The sequence below is a fragment of the Parasteatoda tepidariorum genome, chromosome 10 (genome assembly GCF_982258835.1).
Source record: "Parasteatoda tepidariorum strain Cologne lab strain chromosome 10, Ptep-v5.0, whole genome shotgun sequence".
Classification (NCBI taxonomy): domain Eukaryota; kingdom Metazoa; phylum Arthropoda; class Arachnida; order Araneae; family Theridiidae; genus Parasteatoda; species Parasteatoda tepidariorum.
Window position 1 is genome coordinate 29,611,317 of NC_141764.1, and position 24,408 is coordinate 29,635,724.

General features: G+C 29.1%; 1 protein-coding gene across 1 annotated transcript in view; it reads left to right on the forward strand.

Moving 5' to 3' along the window:
* The window catches only part of LOC107448733 (cell adhesion molecule Dscam1), a 90,251-nt gene that overhangs the window by 44,518 nt on the left and 21,325 nt on the right, over positions 1 to 24,408 (forward strand). The window contains exons 6-13 of the mRNA XM_087154057.1: positions 3,018 to 3,287; positions 7,267 to 7,677; positions 13,868 to 14,029; positions 15,795 to 16,085; positions 16,182 to 16,301; positions 18,677 to 18,850; positions 19,263 to 19,410; positions 23,461 to 23,609. Coding sequence (XP_087010183.1) covers positions 3,018 to 3,287; positions 7,267 to 7,677; positions 13,868 to 14,029; positions 15,795 to 16,085; positions 16,182 to 16,301; positions 18,677 to 18,850; positions 19,263 to 19,410; positions 23,461 to 23,609 — 1,725 coding nt within the window. The remainder of the gene's footprint in view (positions 1 to 3,017; positions 3,288 to 7,266; positions 7,678 to 13,867; positions 14,030 to 15,794; positions 16,086 to 16,181; positions 16,302 to 18,676; positions 18,851 to 19,262; positions 19,411 to 23,460; positions 23,610 to 24,408) is intronic.

Sequence of the window (24,408 nt, forward strand, 5' to 3'; positions counted from 1 at the left end):
TACATCTCTCACGAAACTAAAACAACAAAGCGACAAGAAATGTAAATAATTTCGTAGTTTTCAGAATAACTTTATGTTTTTTTTTTTTTTTTTTGATCATTTTAATTTTTATGTGCACTTATTTAAAAATATATGAAAAAAAGAACATTTCCGCTATAATTAAATGAATTAAATAGTTAATTAAAAAACTGTTTTTTATTCATATTTTCTGGTTCTTTTATTTAACATTTTTGTGTAAATCCAGACATTTGGAAACCAGTGAAATGTATTATTTAACTACTTTTATTAATCACTAAGTTTTAGAAAATGCTGCACTAGCTCCATGTATGGGCTTATGTGGACAAAAACAACCGTTTTTTAAAGAAAAATATCACAATTAGATTTAAATTAGAGAAAATAAACGCAACTTAGATTTAAGTAAAAATGCAATAAAACGTTACTGTAAAAAACGCACTTCACGAGTAAAAAATTATATTTAACACAGTTTTTTTTTGTTGATAAATTTGTAAAAAAATGTCCATACCAGTCTTTTTTTCCTCTACTCAGAGATAATTAAGGTAAAAATACATTATCAGAATTAAAAAAAATAATACATTCAAATTGAGATTAAGATACCGAACATATATAAAGCGTGAAAGACAAAATATTCTACAGTTTACTAACCAGAGACTCGGATGATGATGAGTAAAGTTGTGCTGCCATCTAAGTTTGCTAGAGAGTGTTAAATCTTTTTGCAATACAGATTCACCAATTGATGATTGCATAAGTACATTTATCCTTCATTACAAAATCTATATAAGTAATTAACAAACGAAATTGCATTAATATCCGTTGTTTAAACATTATTATAAGGAAACATTGTTTCAAATTAAATAATCAAAATTCATATCATATATAAATAGAGGAATTTCCATTAAAATGCATAAACACACTTTTCTTTAAGAAACTGATACATTTTTTGACAAGAAACTGTTGCATCTATGATATGCAGCGTTACGCACTTTTTCACATACTGCTATTAGATGTTTACTGCTTTTAGTACTGTAGCATTGCAATAAAATTTATTATCACTTTATTTCATTTCCGAGAAATATTCTTCTTTGGACCAAATAGAATTTAACGCCTTAACTCAGTTGATGTTCGTCAATTTAAGATAAAGAATTAGCTATTGAAGACTTAAATAGGAGATTTAACTTTCTTCTCCTAAATGACTCTCCTTGTGGTTTCGGTCTGGTGATTGTAGATCATCTATCTTGAGACCGGGCATTATCTCCGTCATTCCACATCGAAGAAACTTACGCTACTTTTCTAACTCAAACTACTCTCTTAAGTAATTTATTATGTAGGATCTTTTTGCCGGTCTGTAGTTTTTAAATCTTAAAGCTTAATATTTTATCAATTTTCAAAAGTTTTGTATTTAGAGTTACTGAAGATCTAAATTATGGCATGCAGGATAATACTTAGCGAAAATTTTCATCGTTCGTTAAAAAACCTCTAGCTTTTCTTCTTTCAAACTAAGAAGTAAGTTATGTCTTAACTTCATTCAATTTCCATTATATATTTGACTTCCTTAATGTAATAAAAAGAAAATTATTGTATTCAATATCATATATTGTAAGACAGTAAAAGGTTAATTTTATCAAAACTATATTATATCATATTAGATATGCTTAAGATTTTATATTAATTATACCAAAACATTATTTTGCATTGCATATTATGCATAATATAATTTTCTTCATAAAATTGTAATTGGGAATTTTTTTCCAAGCCGATTTTGTCCCGAAATGAACTAATTGTAAAGACGCGGCTCCCAGTAGAACACCGAAGTCAATCATCATTGGTTGCGGTCAGTAAGCGGGTGGTTGACCACTTTGATCAGCCAGCGCAGGGACAGAGGAAGCGCGGTATCGTTAAACTACTCTACCGTAAAGGGCTCGACTGCGCACGCAGGTTGTTGGGCTACCAAAGTAGGGGAGCCGTTCTATAGAGGATCAAAATTGCGATAGCGTGTCTTCAGATCCTCCTCAGAGATGTTTCCCAAACAGTCGCCAAAAGCCCATTGCGCAGCTCTAGTGTTACGTAAATAAAGTACATACCAAAGTTTATTTTCGACCTTATCCTAAGAAATTCCTTAAGAGCTATAATAACAAAAAAATCGCTGAAAACACATAACAACTTATCCACAAGAATATGGCCAATTCGATTCTTTTCCTTTTCAATATTGAAGCATTCTCCTTAGCAGGAAACAAAATTTTTCTAGTCAAAACTTTATTGAAATTTATCTCAAGAATATCTTAATGTCACCAGGGAACAGCTACAGTCTTACATATAAGCGTATTAAACAGGAAATAACACAAATTCTTGAAGCCAAACTGAAACCATTGAAGGAAAATGTCCAGAGTTTGATGATATCAGTGGGTATCAACTGCAAACTCAAAACTAATAGTTCACAAATTGCGTTGTATAATAATTGAAAAAAAAACTCATATTTTAACTTTCAGCTGTATTTTCTTGCATTGATGTTTAAGATGATGAAACATTTATATCGCACGCAGATTCTTCCACAGGAATTTTGGCCCATTCTTTTTCTTCTTCATTCAACTGAAGCGTGCTCCTAGCAGGGAAAAAAATCTTTTCATGTCAACCTTCTTGCGAAACTCATTGCCGAATTATTCGAGTTTTATAGGAAAACAGCTGCTGTTATATATAAGCATATTTCTCAAGCAATAGCACAACTTATACAAAACCAAACTGTAATATGTGAAAAGAAATTTTCAGAGTTTGGTGAAGTCAGTACATATACTACCGTTGTTATCACATTCAACATATTGCTCACAAATTGTTTTGCATAATTTTTGCATTAAAAATATAGATTTTAACTATCAACAAGTTTTATTCTTATATAAATGTTCGATATTATTGACTTTTTAAAGCTCACACAGACGATTTATTTAAAAGAATAGTATCTTAAATTAATTAAATTTATTGTTTTTATATGATTACTTTCTTTTCAGAGCCTCTTCGAGTTAGTTTATTTCCTCCAGAGCAAATATTAGATGTTGGCAAGACGGCAAACTTCAACTGTTCGATTCAGGGACATCCATTCAGTGCCGTAGTTTGGCGAAAGGATATGAAATCCTTGCCAAATAATCAAAGAGTCATATTTCCAACACCTACGTCATTACAAATAAGGCAAGTAAGAAGACCTGATTCTGGAATTTACCAGTGTTTTGTTAGCCGAGAAGAGGTTTCAGAGCAAGCTAGTTCAAGACTTATTATTGGAGGTGCGTAGAAATTGGAATTAATATTAATTGTTTTTAATTAAGTTTCATTGAAGTACGTAGAGCACATAATATAAGACAGAAACTCAAAGGATGCAAGAAAGAAACTTAAAAAAAAATTAAAAAAAGAAGAACAGTTATTAAAAAAATGACAAAAACTTGAATTTTTTAAAAAACTTTTAAAATAAATGTATTGTTAAAAAATAAGAAAATTTGACATTGAAAATTTATCCTTTCATCATCAGCTCACACGATTATATCAGTAAAAATAGTGCTCTGTAATATAATATTAATACAACAAAGTCAAATTATATCAATACTTTAATCAAATTAATCAATTATGTATGACTTTGTATGTCATGACGTCATCTATGACTTGCAAATATGATTTGAAAATATTTCCATAACTAAGTTGACAAATAACAAAAATGACGTTAAAAAGTAATATAAGGTAGCAGAATATATTTTTTAAGCACATTGTCATTTATGTTAAGAACAACATCCGATTTTTCTGATGTATTGGATTAGCTCGTAGGGTGTATTTGCTCAAATCCAGTTTAGTCAGTATTCTAGCTACGTAGCATAGACATTCTAACATATTTATTTCAAAAATGAAAATTTTTAGTGAAATTCTAATTCTAGACACGAAAAAAGTAACATGTAACAGTCCTTTTGAAATGAGCATCAATTGAAAAAAAATACAAATTTAGATAAGACAATATTGAAAATATGAGGTGTAAAAATTTATAGCGAGAAATGATAGCTGATATATACCTCATTTTTTTAAGTTTCCCAATTATGTATTGTAACCTGATTACGGTTAATGATAATCTTTGTATCTTTATTCTTCAATCTTGGTAACGCAATGTAATATTTTTTTCTTTTTCTTTTTGTAATTCTATGATTAGGAGATTTTAAATGAAAAAAAATGTTCACTATATTCATATTTTCAAAAGGAAAATAAAATAAAAAAATTATGTTTATATTTTGAAAATAAAATAAATCGGAAATCATTATGGATAACACATATTAATAATGAATTATGGACCATAAAATCATGTTACATGTTTAAAGAATATGAGAAAATATGATTTTATGAAGAAAACAGTTAATAATAATAATTTTGTGAACGGTTTAAAGTTTTTAGCTATATAACTGCTAAATAATTACATTGAATATTTAAAAGTTTTGAATTGTGTTGAATCTTAACATTGCCCATTGTTGGTAAAACTAGAATAGCCAAGTTGAACCATTCTAACATGTAAACAATATTTCTTTGAACTCTATTAAGTATATTATATTTTACCACTTGATATTAAACGCTTCTTTTTTTAAACTTAAAACCTTATTGAGTTTAGGAGAACAAATTTGCATTATATTATAGCACAAATTACGGATATAATAGTTTAAGGTTATTTATTTACAAATGCCAGACGTTTAGCAACTAACACATTAGCCTCATTTAATTAATAATAGTTTAAGCTAAAACAAGGTTCTTTAGTTGTTATAAACGGCAATGGTATTTGAGTTTCAGTTTTGTAGTAAGGTTTGCAATCTCGTAGTTAAAAATGAATATACACACACACACACATATATATATATATATATATATATATATATATATATATATATATATATATATATATATATATATATATATATATATATATATATATATATATATGAAGAGTTCAATTGGTGTTTAAAATTACACAGGGGACATAAAATTCGCGGGGCTGCTTTAACACCTGGCTTGCTTTTAGGATTAGTGGTTTTCTTTTTTATATCCGTCTCCCGCTCATAGAAAGAGCCCCTGCAGACCAAGATTTCTTTTCTTAGATCCAAGGCAAAAAGGTTAATAATAGAATAGTCATTAATAATAGCATAGTCATTAATAAAGGTTAATAATAGCTATTCACGACCCAACAAAACTACAAATTTCTAAACGCATGCATAGAGAGTTAGAAGTTTGGAAATGCATTGGACTTTAATATCATTAAAAATTTTCACCACCTGATAACGTTGCAAGACAGAACAATATTTTGAAGCAAAATAATAATTTTGAAATAAATACATAGTTTTTTTTTCAATTTAACACTTTATTTCGGCTTATAGCGGCAAATATGCACCAGATGTCAAAGTGTCGCTGTAATGATTAAAGGTTGAGCCATTTTTTCCTAAAAAAACACATTAAAGTATACTACTAGAAGTTAAAAGTGCAAAAAATTAGAAGTTGTTTGATGATGGTGTTAAAAAAATACACTAAAAACAACCCTTATTAGGTAACGTATTCCAGTTATTTTTTATTAAAAAGGAAAGATGGTGGCTTATAACTTACAAACTTTGATCGTGTGATTTTATAAAGCAAGAGAGATAAAAAAAATATTTTTCTAAAAATATTGCCTGAAGCTTAAATTAATATTTTTAATAAAGTGGTTCGGAAATTATGAAGAAAGTTTTTGAATTTGAGTACACAATCTCTTTTCAAAACACCTTGAAGCAAATTGCGTGCTTCCTCTTTCATTTAACAGTGTTTAATTTCGAAAAACCTATCATCTAATTAAAATGTTGATATCAGTAAACGTATCAAAATTAATTAAATTTCGGCTTATTTTTTTAAATTAAAAAATAATCTAGAGTGTTTAGATTTGAATAGCATTTTTCATGATTTTCATTAGATATTTTTCTAAGCGTGATTTCAATTACTTTCTCCAACATATTTATACAACAAAGCAATTAAATACAGCATAACAATTTGTATTTTATTTAAAACAGAAAAAGTATTTTCTTAAGGTCTATAATATACTTTTTAACAATAAAAAAATTGAAAATATGTGTTCCATTCGAAGGATAAGACTTAGACTTCTCACAACTACTATATGAAAGTCTTTATTTTGAACTAAACAGTTAAATAATTTTAAAAAAATATTTTACTCATTGAGTATGAACCTTTTCACTTAACAAAGACTTAAAAAAAGCTTAGTTTAAATTATATTTTTCTGACAGTGTAGCCAAATCTTTTTTAATGAACATAAGAAACAATGTTATATAAATGGTAATGTTTCAAGTCTAAACAATTAACAAACTTAACTATGCTTTTCAAAGGGTGTATAACTTTTTTAAATAAAACAAGTACCAAAGATCTAGTCACATTTTTTCTTAAAACCATTTTATGACTAGTTGTAATTTGATTATAAATAACCAAAACTAACTAAAAATATGTGATTTACTTGAAAAGTGTGAAACTACTTGGAAAACTAAACTCTATTTAAATAATTTTTCTGCCAGATTTGGCCATTATTTGGAAAAAAATCAGTTCAAATCGCAATCCCGATTACACGTCTAGTTTATAAAATGACCTCCGTTAAATTTATGGGAGGTGGGAGTAAGAATCACCTAACGCAACACGTGGTTTCTTATAACTGCTATATAGTGTAGAAATAATTTTAAGGATTTTTAAAATTTTGCTGGAAATTTTCCTTTCTCGACTCTCGAGCGCCGTTGAATAAGGAAGTGATTTCTTCAAGGGTAATGGTCACGTGGTCAATGACAGCAACGTAGAGAACCAGCAAAGGCCATGTTGCTATTGGCTGAACCATGCACTATCAATTATAACACTGGAACGCTAAAATTTGAGAAATAGTTTAATAATTTATATTTATTTATAAAATTAATTAATGGAAATTTATTTAATTAAAAATTATTTCATACCAATTTTTATAAAAAAAAAATTGAATCCATTGTCAAAAGAAAACCAAATTTTACCCATTATTAGAATGCACTCCTTTCTGAGGATATAATCGCGTCAGCTGATGAAGAGATTATATATTTTTTCTCGGAATTTTATATTATATTTTCTTAATTATTTTCTTCTTTTCTTTTTTTATTATTCCGTAATTTTTTCCTTGTTTCTCTACATATTTTAATTTAGAGTTTGAAAAAGTTTAAATATTTTTAATAATTTTTTATTTTTATTTTGTAGATCAGGTTCCGAAATTCAAGTTGACATTCCCGGAAAAAATTCTTAGACCAGGAAGTTATGTGTCATTACTTTGCATTGCTTCCGGCAATCCAGCACCTCAAATGAGATGGTTCTTAGACGGGATTTGGCAAGTGTCCACTCGTCCAGGAATTCTCGTGAGTACTTATTTGAGTGGCAACGGCGATGTGGTCAGTTACTTGAACTTCACTTCCGTGGATGTAGCGGATGGGGGATTGTATCATTGTGAAGCTTTCAATGAAGCTGGAAGTGTGAAGCATTCCAAAAGATTGAACGTATTTGGGCCCTTGTTCATAAGACCCTTGAGTAATCTGACAGCACTAGCAAGTTCAGTTTTTACAGTTAACTGCCCGTTTGGTGGATTTCCATTTGATAAAATTTCTTGGAAAAGAGGTAAGCAAAAGTTTAAATTTCAGGAAGAAACTACTATTCATCAATTTAAATACACTTCTTCTACTTTTTTTTATTCCATTCAAAAAAGAAAAAAAAAATAGCATTGTACGAGGGTTGTAAATTAAATAGTGGCAACTTAACCTTGAAACTCACAGAAGGGCGGGCATGTGTAAATAGGTCATGGGAACGGAGAAGTGAACCTGCTGTCGATGTGTAGAGCGCAAAAAAGAGTCGATCTGCTTAGCAGGGTAGTTGTTGCGTGGCGTTAAGGAGAGGAGTTTTGTTTTCATCGCTCTAAAGCATGTTTTCAAAAGGTGATCAGCGGTCGTCATTTAAAATCGAGGTTGCCCGTGGCAAAAGTGCAACAGAATGCTATCGAGGATTAGCGAAAGCCTGTGGGGCAAATGCTTTACCGTATTGGACAGTAGCTCGATGGGTTCAGGCATCTCGTCTTTTTCGTCATTAAGCCTTTTGAAAACGTGCTTTAGAGCGATGGAAACGAAACTCCTCACGTTAACGCCACACAACAACTATCCTTCTAAGCAGATCGACTGTTTTTTGCACTCTACACATCGACAACAGGTTTACTTCACCGTTCCCATATCCTATTTGCACATGCCCGCCCTTCTGTGAGTTTCAAGGTTAAGTGGCCACTATTTAATTTACAACCCTCGTATATTAATATATCGACGTTAACGGCTATGTACTACTTTAGCTTCTTACATTGCTTACATTAGTTTCTGAATCAAAAATTGTTTGTAAGAAAAGCAAAAGTATAATTTTTTTTAACGGGTTGTCCAAAAATTTTAATTGGGCGACAAACTTTTTATCACCGCGTGACATTAGACAAAATTTCCACATTTCCACCAGAATTTTTCATGTGTTACAATTTTTTACAGTGTGAAAATGCTAACTCATTTTTATTTTCGTATCTATTTAAAAGTATTTTCCATATATTTCTATAGTAATCACTATTTATAGCAAATCCCTTAAATAATCTCGATGCATTACCCGTAACTGAACTTTGTAAATATTGCAAGTTTTGAATACCAGTTAAAGATTTATTTGAATAACTATAGATTAAAAAAAAATATTTTAAACTCCACAACGCATCAAAATTTCCGAAAAAAGAAGGGATATAAAATTTTGGCAAATTAATATTAATATAAGTGGAATTCTCTTTTCCGATTTCATCTAACTTCAATATATCATTAATAGAATCTAAACATTTCTCAATATTTTTGATTGCTTAATCAGCAAAATCTTTTGATTCAGTGAATTTTTTATATTCAGCTTGCAATCATCAAAAAGCTAATAATCATAATAAACTTCTTCAAGCTTATCGCGACATTTTAAAGTGGTATTTTGTAACGCAAATACCCTTTGTAATTTTTTTTAGAATTAACAGCATTTTCAAAGAAACAACAATATCTTTTGATTTCGTTAACTTGAGTATCGAATGTAAAAGGAACATATTTTTCCCCATCTTTGATTTATGCAAAAACCCTTTTCCATTTAAGAGTTTCAATTCGGATTTGAAAAGCAGGAACCTTGTCCGCAATCATTTAAATTCAATTTAATTAGTTGCTAAATGTTAACATCCGAAATGAAGTTGAACTGCCATAAATATTTAACACAACAAATTAAACAAAACATAAATTTTGATTTCTTTATTGACTCAAGCTCTATTATAAATCAAGTTAATATTGATCGATTCATAGCAGAAAGTCATTAAAATAAATAAAAGATTTTCGATTTCAAATGATAATATTTTCGATTTCTTATCTTCATTATATCATAATATCAGATTTTGATTATATTTATAGATTGAATGGTGGCTCCAAACTGTTTTGTTTAGTAAGTTTTTGAAATGCTATGTAAATGGGCCAGCCTGTGATTTGTTGCTCTTAAAAAAGAATATGATTTATCTAAAAATATTGTGAATTCCAAATACCAAGAAATGGGTATATGAATTTCACAATTTAACTCAATTTACATCTTGATTCATACTTCGGATTTAGGTACAGTATTTATTTCATTCAATTCCATTGAGAAAAAATTTCAAAACTTTTAATTTCATTGAGATCTTTTAATGCCATTAAGATAAAATTAACGTTTTCTATGGGAGAAAAATTTTATAAATTAAAAAAGCCCTGCTGCTACTTTTTTAGACTTATTTTTATTTTAAGACGCATAAATTTAATTGGCAAATATTTTAATTTTAAATTTTCGTATTTTCGCATTTTAATGTATATTTTTCTACTTGAAAACAGTTAATTAAAAAAATATTAAATCAAACTATTTGAAAACATAATCAACACAAGAAATAAGTTTGAAACGTCTGAAAAATTTCGTAAATAAGTGCTTTAGACCTATTAAGAGTTAATATTTTATGTTTAATTAAAAGAAACATTATAAGAGTTATTCAAAAGCATACTTTTGTTTATTTATTTAAGGGTTTTAATGCTTATTTAATTATTATTATCAGTTATATCAGCAACAATTTTATTTAATTTAGCCTTATTCATATGAGTGTTCTTTACGTCTAAATAATGCTCTAATTATTTCTGCAATAATATCGCAATATTGACTGAACTTGCATTTAAATAATCTCTTTTGAAGTTTTCTTGTTTAAGTTCCTACTCATATTGTTATACTAAGAAGTATTCCGTCAAAATATTTTTTCCAAAGAAAGTCTCTTAAGTCTGCATTTTTAAAATTTTTCTAAACGTTTCTTACTTCCTTTTTTTTTTTTTGGAAATGTTAGAACAAAATGCTCGTTAAAGAGATTTTTTTGCATCTTTTTCTTCGTACGTCATGTTTTTTAGAACACTAAAAAAATATTCTTTCTGGTAGAAACTCGCCTATTTAACAATAATGCTCCGAGTTAATGAAACCTAAAAAAATCCTTGGAGCTCTTTAAATAATGTTTAAAAACAAACTTAAATCTATTCCTTTCTTTTAAATAAACGACAAAAAATCTGTGTTGTAAAAACTCTTAAAAAAGACTTTAAGCTCCGGAAAACCAACCATAAAGACATTTTAAAAAAAAATAAGGATAAAGACGAATATAATAAGGGTAAAAGCAAGGTAGCACAGCATTTTTAAGTTGTGAACAAAAGGTATTTGCTCTCTGCTCTTAGCGTTTAGCATGTTATATAAAAGAAGTGTATCTTTGTAAAGACTTCGTAAAAAAAAGGCTACATTGTTTTTGTTAGTAATTGTCTTTTGTTTTGGAAATTTTACGCCCCCTCATAGGATATTAATCATTCACAAAATCTCAGCCCATCTATCAAATTTCTATAAACACTGCTTTTGGGAAACAAATAATTTGCATTAAAAATAGCTAAAAAATTATAATGTCATCCATCAAAAATGTTAGGATATTTCTTTTTCTACCGGGTATTTATCAGGCTTTGGAGTGTAATTAAAAACAATAATAATGAGGAAATTAGAATAAATCTTATTTTTTATATATTTTAGTACTTTAATTTTTTAAATAGTGGGTTTAAAGTTACATTCAAGTTAAATTTATAAAATGATATTTTATTCAATAAAATAATTTTTTGTGGTGCTAAAAGTGAATAAGTTTATGAAAGTGAATAAGCTTTTAAGTGCCTCAGAGCTGATGTGCAGAAAGATTTTAGCATAACAATGTTACTCTAGAAAATTTAAGATAAAGAATTTTTTGTAATTACAAACAATAACTTGCAAAACGATTTAATATTTAAATTAAAGATATTCAATTACTTAATAATGTATAATAGTGAAAAATCTTAAAAAATCCCTTAAATAAGCAGCAATATTTACGTAAGAAACGTTGAAATAAAAAGTGTTGATCCTAAAATAAATACAAAGTACGTCATATAAAGCAGATATAATTTACATAATAAAATCACTTTATTTTTGCAATATTTATAAACAAAAAAGAACTTAGTAATTAAAAGCATTTTTCATCAAAGCGTAATCAAACTTACATTTTTGAATAGATGAACAATTTTTAATTTTTGTATCCTTGATTGGGGTTTTAGCTGGTACAAATGTTTCCACACTAATACATTTATGTTGATGTTATATGTTACTTATATGTAACTTATATGTTAAGGCAATACATAATGAGAAACGATATACCCCATGAAATTTATTATGTTCATTTTATGAATGATTTAAAAAGAATTCTTTTAAATAATACCTTCCTTCTTTTAAAGTCATTGCATTAGTCTGAAGCTTTTAAAATATTTAAACAGAAAGTTATTTTTTAACTATCTTGATATATCATAATCTATTCGTTAGTAAAAAGAAAATGATCATTAGAGAATTGAAACATCTTGATCCATGACTTTCTAATGTCTACACTTTGGAAGGAAAAAATACTGGATGGCAACATTTTTGAAAAAGAATTCTCAAAGCACACTAGAAATGCCATAACTTCTAAAAGAAAAATGTCCGTAGCTAAAAACCTACACAATTTTTCTTGTGCTTCATGCTCATTATTTTAGACAGAAATATCTTGATAAAAATAATTTCTTAAAAAACTCTTTCTTAAGTCAAATGTGTACTAACGCTCAAAAGTTGCCTTCCGGTTCTTTATAAATTTAATGATGTTTCGGTGTTTTATTTTCTTTATAATAAAACTTGTTTAATGTCATGTTTCTGGTCTGTTTTAATATTTTCAAAGTGAGTCATTAAACATTCGAAATGATATGACTTTCTTTAAAAAAAATGCTTGAGAATATTTGAATTCAATTCTTTTAAGAAGTACTGAAATGGACTGTTTGAATTTTAAAACCACTCATTTTTAATATTTTTTTCCTATTTTCTAGTTTCTTTGCTCGGCAAATTCATTTAAGTTTATTAATTGAAAAAAAAAATTTACGGGTGATAATCATTGCGTTGTGAGTTTTTAATCTCTAACTAAACATTAATTTTTAAAGAAAAAAATATAACAGCTGAAGAGGTGAATAAAAATTGAACCACAATAATCCAATTTAAAAGCATAGCTTTGATGGAATATGTATATAAACTGTTACAAATATCTTAGAAAAAAAGATAAATAACAATTTAATTAATTGTTTTTTTACAATATAGAAAGTAATATAACTATAAATGTAATATAACTATAATATAACTATAAAGTAAAATAACTATAAATAAGCTGGTATCCAAACTACTAACTGTGAAAAAAACGTTTATTAACTGCTTTCACCTAATACGGTGAAACGACCAGAATTTAATAACACCAACTATCCCACCTAACGAAATTGCTTAGTTCCTTGCAGCTGGGTATATATTATAGCTGAGAGGGCTAATCTGTCATTCTCATGACAGACAAAACAGGGGTTCAAGTCCCACTGCAATATTTTATCTGTTCCCTTCAATCATCACGAGTTTCCAGAGTCCGAATCTCCCCGATTAGTGACCCCTTACAATTAGAATACAATACTCTCATTCAAACATAGATGGCGGCACTATAAGGTTTAACATAATAAAATCTATTATTCCCCATCTCTTAAGTTATGTGAAACAACCGGATAAACTAATTAAACCACATTAAGCAGTTCATTTGATAAAATACAACCCAACCAGAACCTAACTCCAATGTCTATTATTGAACAAAAACCCTAGCTCCTATGTCCAGTTACATTTCTTTTTTACGGTTTTAAATCCATGCTAGTTGTAAACGGTTAGTTGCTTATTTTGTATTCATGATTTTCTAATCTTACCAGTTGTAAAAGGTTAATAAACCGTAAAGTTAAAAAAAATTCTTCTCAGTCAACTTTAGTTGGTTGGGCAGACTGCTGCCGAAGACCATAATTTTAGAATTATATATATTAATATGCATTAATTATTAGTATTAATATGTGTTTATTAATATGTACTAAATATAGTTATTGGTAATAAAATATTTATTTTTTTTTCGAATTTCGCAGAGATGTAATTCCTTCTCATGTAAAACTTGCAAAAAAAAAAAAATGAGCAATGCATTTATAAAACATTTTAATTAAAAGAGAATGTCAGACAAATCTTTAACAATTCATCCTACATTTTAATTAATAAATATCATTATTTATTCACTTTCGAAAATTTAAAATTGAGAACTTTGTCCCTATTTAACGAAAGAAATAAGCCAGACAAACTATCTGACAAACTATCTTAAATCACAAAATCTGAAGGCAGCATTTATTTTCAGAAGGAAGACTACTGCCAATAAATCAAAGGCAACGTGTGTACCCTAACGGTACAATGGTTATTGAAGGAGTAAGACATCGATTAGATGATGGTCGTTACAGCTGTGAGGTCACAACAGGCCAAGGAATTCCTGTTTCTCGAACATTTCGAATATCTGTCCGAAGTAGGTGACCATCTGTTCTTTATTGTCATCTTCACCTAAATAACTTTTAGTAGTACCGATATGTGTTCTCAATATGGAACTTTGCGAATCAATGCTGAACGTTTCCATTTCAACAAGTCTAAACATTTTTAGGACACAGCAATCAAAAAAAATCGATAGTGGAAATAATATGTTAGGTACTAAATCTAATATTGCAGTTTTAATGAACATAAATATATAATTAGAGTATTTATAATAATTATAATATAGTTAGTTAGATACATTGCAATCGAGTTTTTCAGAACAAGGGCAACAATTCGTTTAGCTACTACGTTATAAATATAGTACAGTTCCGTTTATCTGGAAACCGATTAACAGTATTGTCAAATTAACCGAATCATGCGTTTTCTTCTATTCTTCTTAAAAAATACAAAACAAATGCCCTTTTTCTTTGATTCCCTGTTTTGGGTCATTTTTTTTCTTCAATTTTCAGTGTCCTTTGAAAGAGCACGAAATGTTCGTAATTATGCCTTTCAACAATTTGGTGTCTTGAGCTTTGAAAAACTGAGAAAGGAAGTTATCTAAATGTAATTTTAAGAACTTTCTCGGAGTTTCGATCTTTAACGTAAGGACCTTAGTCCCAACTGATAAAACATTTTACTGTATATTTAATAGTTTGTAATTGGAAGATAGCAAGAAACTGAAATAATTGATGTTTTATGTAATTAATAGATTACAAGAATGGGGAAGAAAGGCGCACGGACCTTAACTCTAATACTGCACATGCGCAAAGTAATTTAGGCTTAAAAGTATAATTAGTGTTACGGTTAGGAGAAAGGCGCAATATTTTTATTTTATTTATTTGTTTTTATAGCTTTTTCTATGTTAATGTATAGGCGAACGTGTTTATTACTCCATCATATCAACATGTTTACTTTCCACCTTGCGCCAGCCAGAGTGTGGTGTCCTGATAGGAACAATTGCTGGTGCAGGAAAGTCAGTGAATGCGTTAAGGGGCCACATTATTTAAAATTGAATACAGTGAAAAAAAAAGCTATTGCTTATATTTAAACTTCAAGCAATTCCAAACATAGGGAAAAAAATTCGTTTTTCTGTCAATATTAACGAAGTTATACGCAAGCAAAAGGGGCTGTGGATTTACCCACAAAAAATAATTTTAAATTTATTCTTTTATTTATTTATTTTTTACACGGATATGCTTTTTTGGTGTTTTGCATATTACTTATATCCCTAAGGATTTTTTTTTATATTAGAGAAAGGACTTTGAAATAAACAATGTTTGGAATCGGCATGATAGATTAATTAAAGCTGGGCATTGAGTCAGCGTTGAAACTAACTAAAAAATTTTAGAAGCATTATATCTTTGCATACAATGTTTTTTAAAATTTTGCTTCTTTCGATTTTATAATTAGAAAATATTCATATGTAAGCAAATTATTGCACAAATTTCTAGCAGTGATCAGAAATGCTTTTTTTTTTCTTTTTGATATGCTAAAATAAAAGTCTTAGGGATTTAAAACTTGGGAATCTTTTAATTTTTTCACATTTTAAAAAAAACTGGGCAATATTTATAATTCTTGAAAACTAATTAATGTAATGATTGTCAATTAAGTGTGTACGTAAAATAACAACAAAAAATTATTTTTGTATACTTCTACTCAAAATAGTTTTCCCGACCGCATAAATAAAAAAAAAATAAATAAATAAGTAAACCTTTAAAATTATAAATGAGATTTTTTTAAAAGGATTCTGTTCTGTATTTTAGCTGGTCCAAAAGTAGCTAGTTTTTCTTTCAAGGACGACCTTCACGAAGGAATGCTGACAGCCGTGACTTGTATTGTTGATTCCGGTGATGGTCCATTGGCCACAAGATGGCTTAAAGATGGTCAAGTTCTGCACGAAGAAGAACTAGATGTAGCGGTATTATACGCCCAGGATGGACACGTTACAACATTGACCATCCGTAATCTAGAATACAAACATAACGGAAATTATACATGTGAATCAACGAATGACGTTGCTACTGGATCTTACAGCGCTTTTCTTACTGTGAAAGGTTAGTAATATATATAAGAAAACACTTGTATTGGCTATTTAATTGAGTTATCTATTTATATCTTGTAATTTAAATTTAACTTGTTTTTAAATTAAGTTCCTCCGCGATGGATTTTGGAACCAAGTGATTTAACTGCTGTGTCTGGACGCCCCGCAAAAATAAATTGCCAGGCTGATGGAGTACCTCAACCTCATATCCGTTGGAAAAAAGCGACAGGTACAGAAATCAGATTCTATAATGATATTAATTGTACTGATTACTAATTTTTTTTTGTTTATAAAATTTTCGTACAGCATTTATTAATTTATATTACAGTATTAAAACAATAAAAAATATGGGTGGATAAAAGTTCCAAGTAACTATAATATTTTAGTGAATTTATGAAAATTTGATTTACCTTTTTCTTATCTGATAAAAATTTCAATCTGATCAAGAACAATGATGATCACTGGTCAAGTTTTGAGATAAACTGGTAAAAGAAACTTGCAAAAAAGCAGAACTTAAAGCAAACCACTATAAGAAGCATCATCATCATCATAGTTGACCACACTGCCAAATGTGGGCCAATGCCTTCCTCTGAAGATGTCTCCATAACGACTCCCTATAATCCCCTGCAATAAGTATTTCAACTTCTTTAAAAGCTCTATGGGCGTATATTAGGGATTGCAGTTGATGCAACCAAGATTCATAGGGAAATGTCTAAAACGAGAACAAAAATTTACAAAGTCGAAAATTTTGGCACCCAGCTAATCAAAAAATAAAAATCAATTTAGCTTAAACGTTTTTACGTTAATAATAATATAAAGACTATACACTGCCTTTATTTCCTCTATAGGTGCTTTTAAATGGCAAGATCTGCAAATCTCTATCACCCGTTTAATTATTTTGCAATATATGGCCCACTCTCTTCTTCACTGTTTCTTAAGTTAATCTACTGTCACAATCTTTCTAAAGTTCTCGAATAATTTAGAAAAATAAAATTGCATAACTTAACGGGGTTTTTTAACAAAAGAAAAAAAAAATATCTTTTTAAAAAGCAAAAATGTTTTTTTCAATTTATAGAGTTAGTTACTTTTGCGTAGAAATATATAAGCTACCATATAAAAAAAATCTTATATTTCATACAGAACTAAGTAATTAGGAGATATATTTCTTTATATTTTCTTCCAGTGTTTGAAATTGTGAAATACAGTTACGAAGTTTGAATACTTCTGTACCTTCTGAGTAAAAATTTTCCTTATATTTACTCTGGTGCTTTCCTATTTGTCCAATAAAGTTTCTACATCCTATATTCAATTGTATCGTTGTGAATTGAGATGCAAATTCTCTGCAAACTCGCTCAAATATAGTCTTTGAGAATGTGAAATAAATTTGTATCGTTTTGTATTCGGTATAACAGTAAAATAGATGTATGGTTTATATCTTATTAAAAATTCAGTTTGAGCAAAAGAAAAATGTATAAATAACAATCTTATTCTGTTTTAAATTTATAAATGAAGTAATTAATTTACAGTGTAAAATTTGAGTTCCACAATTATATCTACAGATATTCTTGAAAAAAATTAAAACGACTCGTTGAAAGCCCTTGCCCTTTTTTGATCTGCCCAATAGATTTTCAGTAATCGTATAGCATTTAAAAGCGTGGTTTTGTAAGAAAACGCATTTTTTTTAAATTTCCACACAATGTTATGAATTATGAATATTTTCCTGGAGATGTTATCTTCTTTAAATTTGAAAAAAGAATAAAATTCTATTGAAACATCCATCATAAAATTTAAAGAAAAAAATGAGCTAAAAAATATTAGATAGTAATCCAAATTAGTAGAATAGGTTAGAATTATAATAAGAGTTTTTTTGTTTCTTTTAAGGGTGAATTAAGATAATGTTATATAAACAAATCGTTAGTTCATATTTTATTCTACAAATAATCCGCACATGTATTCAAATCAAAGTTTTTGCAATGTACTTTGTACATATTTGTTTTGTCGAGAGATACAGTGATTGAGAAATTGAAATTTAGGTGGATTACTTTTCATGTAATTAAATTACTAGATGAAAATTGCATATATGATTACCATAACATTAATTTAAATTGTACGTTTAATATAGGATCACTATAATGTGAAAAAGTTTTAAAATTGTCGAATAAAAAATCATAATAATCCAGCCGGCCGAATACTCCCCGCGTAGTAAAAGCTGACTCGTAGACATCAAATCTGCTGGGTTACAAAGTCCTCCATGCTCCCATAACAAATTATACCTATGGGGGTACATAATAGGAGATTGATCGTTCTTTGGTCCAGGCCATATTAATGATCTGTGGATGAATGGGTCAGTCCTATAAACGAGTGTGACGTATGGGTGTAGCAGAAGTCGAATTCTCGGTCATAGATGGCGCCACTGGGAAACAAAAACAATCGCATGACTTCTGCGTTAATGACCGATGACAACAACAACAACAATACATATTTTTTTTAAATGGTATATTTATATCGATAAATAGAAAGATGACTTTTTCTGATTAATGCAAATTATTTAATTTTTAAAAAAATTGAGCAAAATAGTAATACTTTTTTTTAAATATATTTCAGAACATCCCCCTGAACAGTTTAAGACTATTGTGAGTAGCTCCCATATTCATATTTTGGTGAATGGTTCACTTAACTTTCAAAGTATTGAACCATCGGATGAAGGATACTATCTATGTGAAGCAAATAATGGAGTAGATGTTGGATTAAGTACAGTTGTGAAATTAACAGTACATAGTAAGTATATTTTTAATTATTTAAATAACTTTTTTATTTTCGGCAAATTATAAAGGGGACAATGTTTTCAAACTATTCTCCTGCGCATTTTCAAAAAGCTTTTAGATAAAATTATTTATTTTTATCACACAAATCTGACGTCAACGTGTGTTATTGAGAATTTTTTCTAATAAAATTAATAGTTTAAGTATGATCAAGAAGTACTATATGTTAAGAATTTCGATTTGCTTACTAATTGAATTTTTCTAAGTAAACATTGTCATTTAGACTTAGATTTAAAGTAAGTGTTTTAGTTATTTTAATTAGTAAACTATGTAAAATCTGAGGTAAACAAACTCTTTTATTATTATTACCATTCTGATAAAATTAATTAGTGAAAATTCCCAACTTTTTTTTTCTTTTGCTATTACAGGTGCTCCCCAATTCCAATTTAAATTTAAGGTAATTGGAACAAGACGAGGTGAAAAAACCATTATCGAATGCAGCTGCTATGGGAATAGACCTATGAATTTTATTTGGCGAAAACAGGGAGCCATTATAGAACCATTCTCTGAACCAAGGTATTTTATTTACTTTTTTTTTAAAAAAAAAGCTTGTTTTCTCAAACAAGCTTTTATAAACTTTACTCTGAGCATTTTTCAAAATAAAGAAAATATAATTGTTTGAGACACGGCAGCTGACAACATCACTTGTATTTGCAATGAAATTCCTCACTTTATGACTTTATAGTGCACGTAAAGTAGAAATTAAAGTAAAACAAGTTGTTTAAAAAAAATTTCCCTAAAAAAAAATTAAAAAGTAAAATATTCTACTCAAATAACAAAATATTTTAACAAAGATGTTACCAAAGAATCCCATACTGATGAGAGATGCCGTTGTTTTTGAGTGATATACACTCGGGTGCGGCAATGCAGATCAGATAGAAATGTTGAAGTATCACAAAAAAATCCGATAAAACAGATATTTTGAATTATTTTCTTGGGTTATTATTTTTCCTTCTTATTCAAACATTGAGTTCAGACAATTGAATGTGAAGTGGTCAGAAGCTTGTGTGCTTCCTATCTAAAGATTGGATATTTAAAATTTCCTTAATTGGGTGCATTCTATTCCAATAATAAATTTAGTCTTAAGGTCCTCTAAGTTTCATTACTGCCTTTAAAATATTTTACGCCATTAATATTTTTCTTATATTCCGGTACAATGCTCAAAAGAATAGGAATACTCTGAGTACCTTTTGATCTAATCATCGGATTACCACGTACTTGGACTTAATGATCAGTCTGCCTCAGACAAAAAACGTGGTTTCTCTCTATAAATATACTTTTTTTTCGACGTATTCTGATTTTTGGCCCCCTTAAAATAAGGGAAGTAGCTCCAATCTGGAAAACAGGATCCCAATAGTATAGTTAATGCAAAAGAGAGTTTGAAAGTTTTATACCCTTAATAAAGAAAGGGCGTGCAATATTTAATATCTCAAGAGCAATTCAAACGATTTCGTCCGAATTTTGTATTATCTATTTAAAATTACATGAAGACATGCAATTATGTTCCGGTGAACTACTTTGATAATTATGTTCAAAAACTTCTTAATTTGTTTAAAAATTTCCCTAGATATAGAGAAATACGCAGAAAGTAAAATTAACGTCAAGTGGTCCTAACTTTTGTCCTCTCTCTGGTCTAAAGCATCGAGAAAAGGTTTTCCTAATTGCGGCAACCCGGTCATATTTTTATAGTCAAGTCTCCGAATCCACCAAAATAAAAGTATGTTTATTCAGAGAAACCACGTTATTTTTTATATTTATTCATAACTTATAATCCTAACATATACTTTTTCTCATAATAGAGGTCTCGCATTTTTGTAATGCACCAAAAACTCCTTCCGTTTATTCTCCTCAAACTTCAATCCACGTCGAATTGTTTCAAATGATTTAAACATTTCATCATATGAAGGTTTGCTAATTTCTTCGTCTCCTTCGCCTTCCTCATAATTTATGGCAGTATTGTTTTTATTTTTCACACCGTCCAAAATATCCAATTCAGTTAATGTTTCGGTGGTTTCAGCTTCAGAATCAATGGAAAGAAAATCATTAATCAGTACATCATCATTAATTACGCGGTTCTCTCTTAGCTGTACCCATATTTTTTAAGTTCTTATAAAGAAATGTCATCCTCATCCTCCGTACTTTCCAAATTCTCAGCGTTGACAAAGAATCCAGCTTTAGCAAAACTGTTATGAATGGTACAATCTATAACATCATAGTTCCTTGCTTTAGAAATTTCTGTTATGCTTTCTCGCAAATTGATAATTGGCATAGATTGCTTATTTCAAGCGCAGTGATAACTTTTCGTACAATTTTTTTGCGGCAGTGCAGTTTAAAGTTTTTAATCACCCCTTGATCCATTGGCTGTAACTTCGATTTAGTGTTTAGAGGCAAGAAAAAAACTGTAATGCTTTTGTTTTTCAGCTTTTTGTTGATTTCCTTCGAATGGGCAGGGCAAAATTAGAGCATTATTGCGATGATCTGCAATCATAAGTTTATCCAACTTTTGAATCTATTTTTCACAAATTTCTGACGTCAACCGTGATTTTTTGTTGAAGTCATAATCAACCTTCAAAGATCCCCTTTATCTTCCCTGCTCATTCCCTCCTTTTCTAGAGGTGTTCCATTTTCTGTATGAAATGCAAACAAAAAGGTAAAGGAATTTTACTGCTTTCTCTAAAAGTGGATGCAAAAATCAATTCACAGTCATTTCCCCCATAAAATGCATTAAAAAGTTCATAATTGTCTCAAATATTTTGGAAAATAGGGAAAGTAGATTTTAAAAAAAATCGTTAAATAGAAAATTCACTGCACTATTTGGAAGTTATTTTACGAAGAAATTTCCACATTCTTGGTTCCACGAAAAAATTCGCGAAATAGAGAAATTCGTAAAATGGAAGTTCGTTAAATAGAAGTCCGACTGTAACTTAAATATAGCCTGCACTAATTAATTTGCATATTTAAGGTTAGACCCTAGAATTATTAAAGTGTAATCCTAGTACGTGATAGACTAATCATTAGATCAAAAGTTATTCATGGCATTCCCTTTTTCCACTCGTAAAATAGCTTCTGCAAGATAAACGTAGCATGTGTTAGAGTACTTTTGCTATTTGGCTAACCATGACATGCTTATAGTTTCCATCCCCTATAATGCCAATAACAGTTTCACAAATCATGTCTTCTACGGAAGCATTTTGGTCTCAATGCTGAATCTATAATTTTTCTGGAATTCGGTAGACGGAAAAAAAGGTCCCTGGAAAAAAAGGTACGGAAAAAAGGGTCCCTGGAAAAAAAGGTCCCGGTAAAAAAGGTACCTCCATAGGGAAAATCTGTAGGGATATTTCCCCTCTCGCTTTCTGGGCAGCATGAATGCTTCTCGCTGTTTCAATGAATATTTTTTTTTTATCTGTAATAATTCAGATTAGATCATTGAGGTAAGGAGAAGGTAAGGGGGGGGACTTATGGGCTGGGCTGGTTGTATTACGCTTTTTTTTTAAATTTTATTTCATTTATTTATTCTTCTTTGATTATTTTTTAAAGCGGGAAGATACAATTTAAATTTTTCAATAATGTTTTGCTTTTTTTTGTAATTTTTCTAAGTGAAAAAATGTGTTATTTACTATTTTAAATTATATTTTGTGAAGAAGTTGCTAATGTGAGGCTTAAAGTAGCCAATCGGGGAAGTTGGTAGGATTTATGTGTTGGATGTTTATTCGTGATTGGAGGTGAAAGTATTGGTCCTTTTTAATTAGTTGAAAACGCGCGACACGAAAAAAAAATACATGCACGGAACAGCAAAAAGCGCTTCAATCTAATCTTCTCATTTCAAATATTTTCCCCTACAGAATTTTCCCTACACAGGTACCTTTTTTACCGGGACCTTTTTTTCCGGGGACCTTTTTCTCCGGTACCTTTTTTCCTAGAATCATGAAATTCAGGTTAGATTTAAAACAATAAGCCTACCAAATAGCAAACTTATAAATCAACACGAAATTGTAATTGCTTTCTTAATCTGTCATTACCTTTTTCAAACTTGTTCTTTTGTCCATATTAGTCACACCACTTTACTCGTGTTTGCCTCTTTATTTTCCTATCTTTACTTGACGTTTAGGCACTGTGTTCTTATTTATGGAACGGAAATTATAGTATGCCCATTTGTGTTCTTTCATTTATGCTTTATTGACCTTAAACAAATTTCAAGTCTACATAGCACAAAGTATACCCCATTCTTTGTTGGATATTATTACTATGTTGAAATTTTTTAATCAGAAAAACAATAATTGGTTTTTGAAACTGATAGTAGTATGTTTGTCAAAGAAATCATTCATATTTGTTAGTAGCAATGTTTATAACTAATATTTAAAGTTAAAAATTATCATCTTAAATGCTTATTTTAATAAAATGAATAAATTATCACAATTAGAAATTCGCTACATATGTTTTAATAATGGGAATTACCAATTTTTCCTTCTATACCTTCATTGATATGTAACTTTATATTTAATTTATTTTTTGCATGTTTACAATTTATCTAACTTAAAATATGGAACTTCTTTTAAAAAATTTCAGGTATCGAATAACCCAAGAAGAACTATTAGATGGTGACAGAAGTAAAATAATAATTGAAAAAGCTGAAAGAAAAGATTCAGCGTTATTTACCTGTACAGCTGTAAATGATTACGGCGAAGATTCAATGAATATCCAATTAACGGTTCAAGGTAAGTTGAGAAATCTTGCAAGATTTTTTTTCTAATGATGCGGTGGAAATACTTGATTTAAAGCCTGATGCTGTTCTGGCTCAGTCCTAATTAATTTTAATGAGGATCGCATTTCTTGCAAGAACCAGGCTTTAATTTGCTTTATTTGTGGTTTCAAAACTCGTGGCAAACCGCAAAGCATGGAAAAAAAACTAGATCATTAAATTTAAAAAGGAAGATTTTGATCTTAAAAAATTGAAGATTAGAAGGATTTTTTTCTATAATAACCTTGGTTTTATGATGAAATATCTACAGATGTGTTATCTTAATCCTTATTATTAGTTAGGAATTTTATTTTCTTAAAGAACATATTTTTGCGAATTAAATCTATTCAAAAAATATAGAAACATAATTTTATCCACATAATCTGATCTTCATATTTAAGTAGACAAAATATTTTTAAAAAATAAAATAAAGTAGTTTTATTGAAGCGTATAAATTTATTTCAAAAATACTGTCCACCTTTTAAAAATGATGTACTGGGTACAAAAATGCATCAATAACAAACTTTCTAAAGTAAAAATGAAGCATAGCAATTTGTGTAATGAATATTTAGTGACTAGACTAGATCTTGTATTCTAGAAATTCGAACATAGGGCTAGTCTAATTGATTTATCAGGTTTTAAACACTGCATATTGAGAGGTATAAGACCTGTAAAGTGGATGATTCATTGTACTCACATATTTTAAAGATTAGTCTTGTGCAAGACAAACCCTTTTATCATCTGTCTTTTTCTCTTGACACTGTAAATAAATTCCA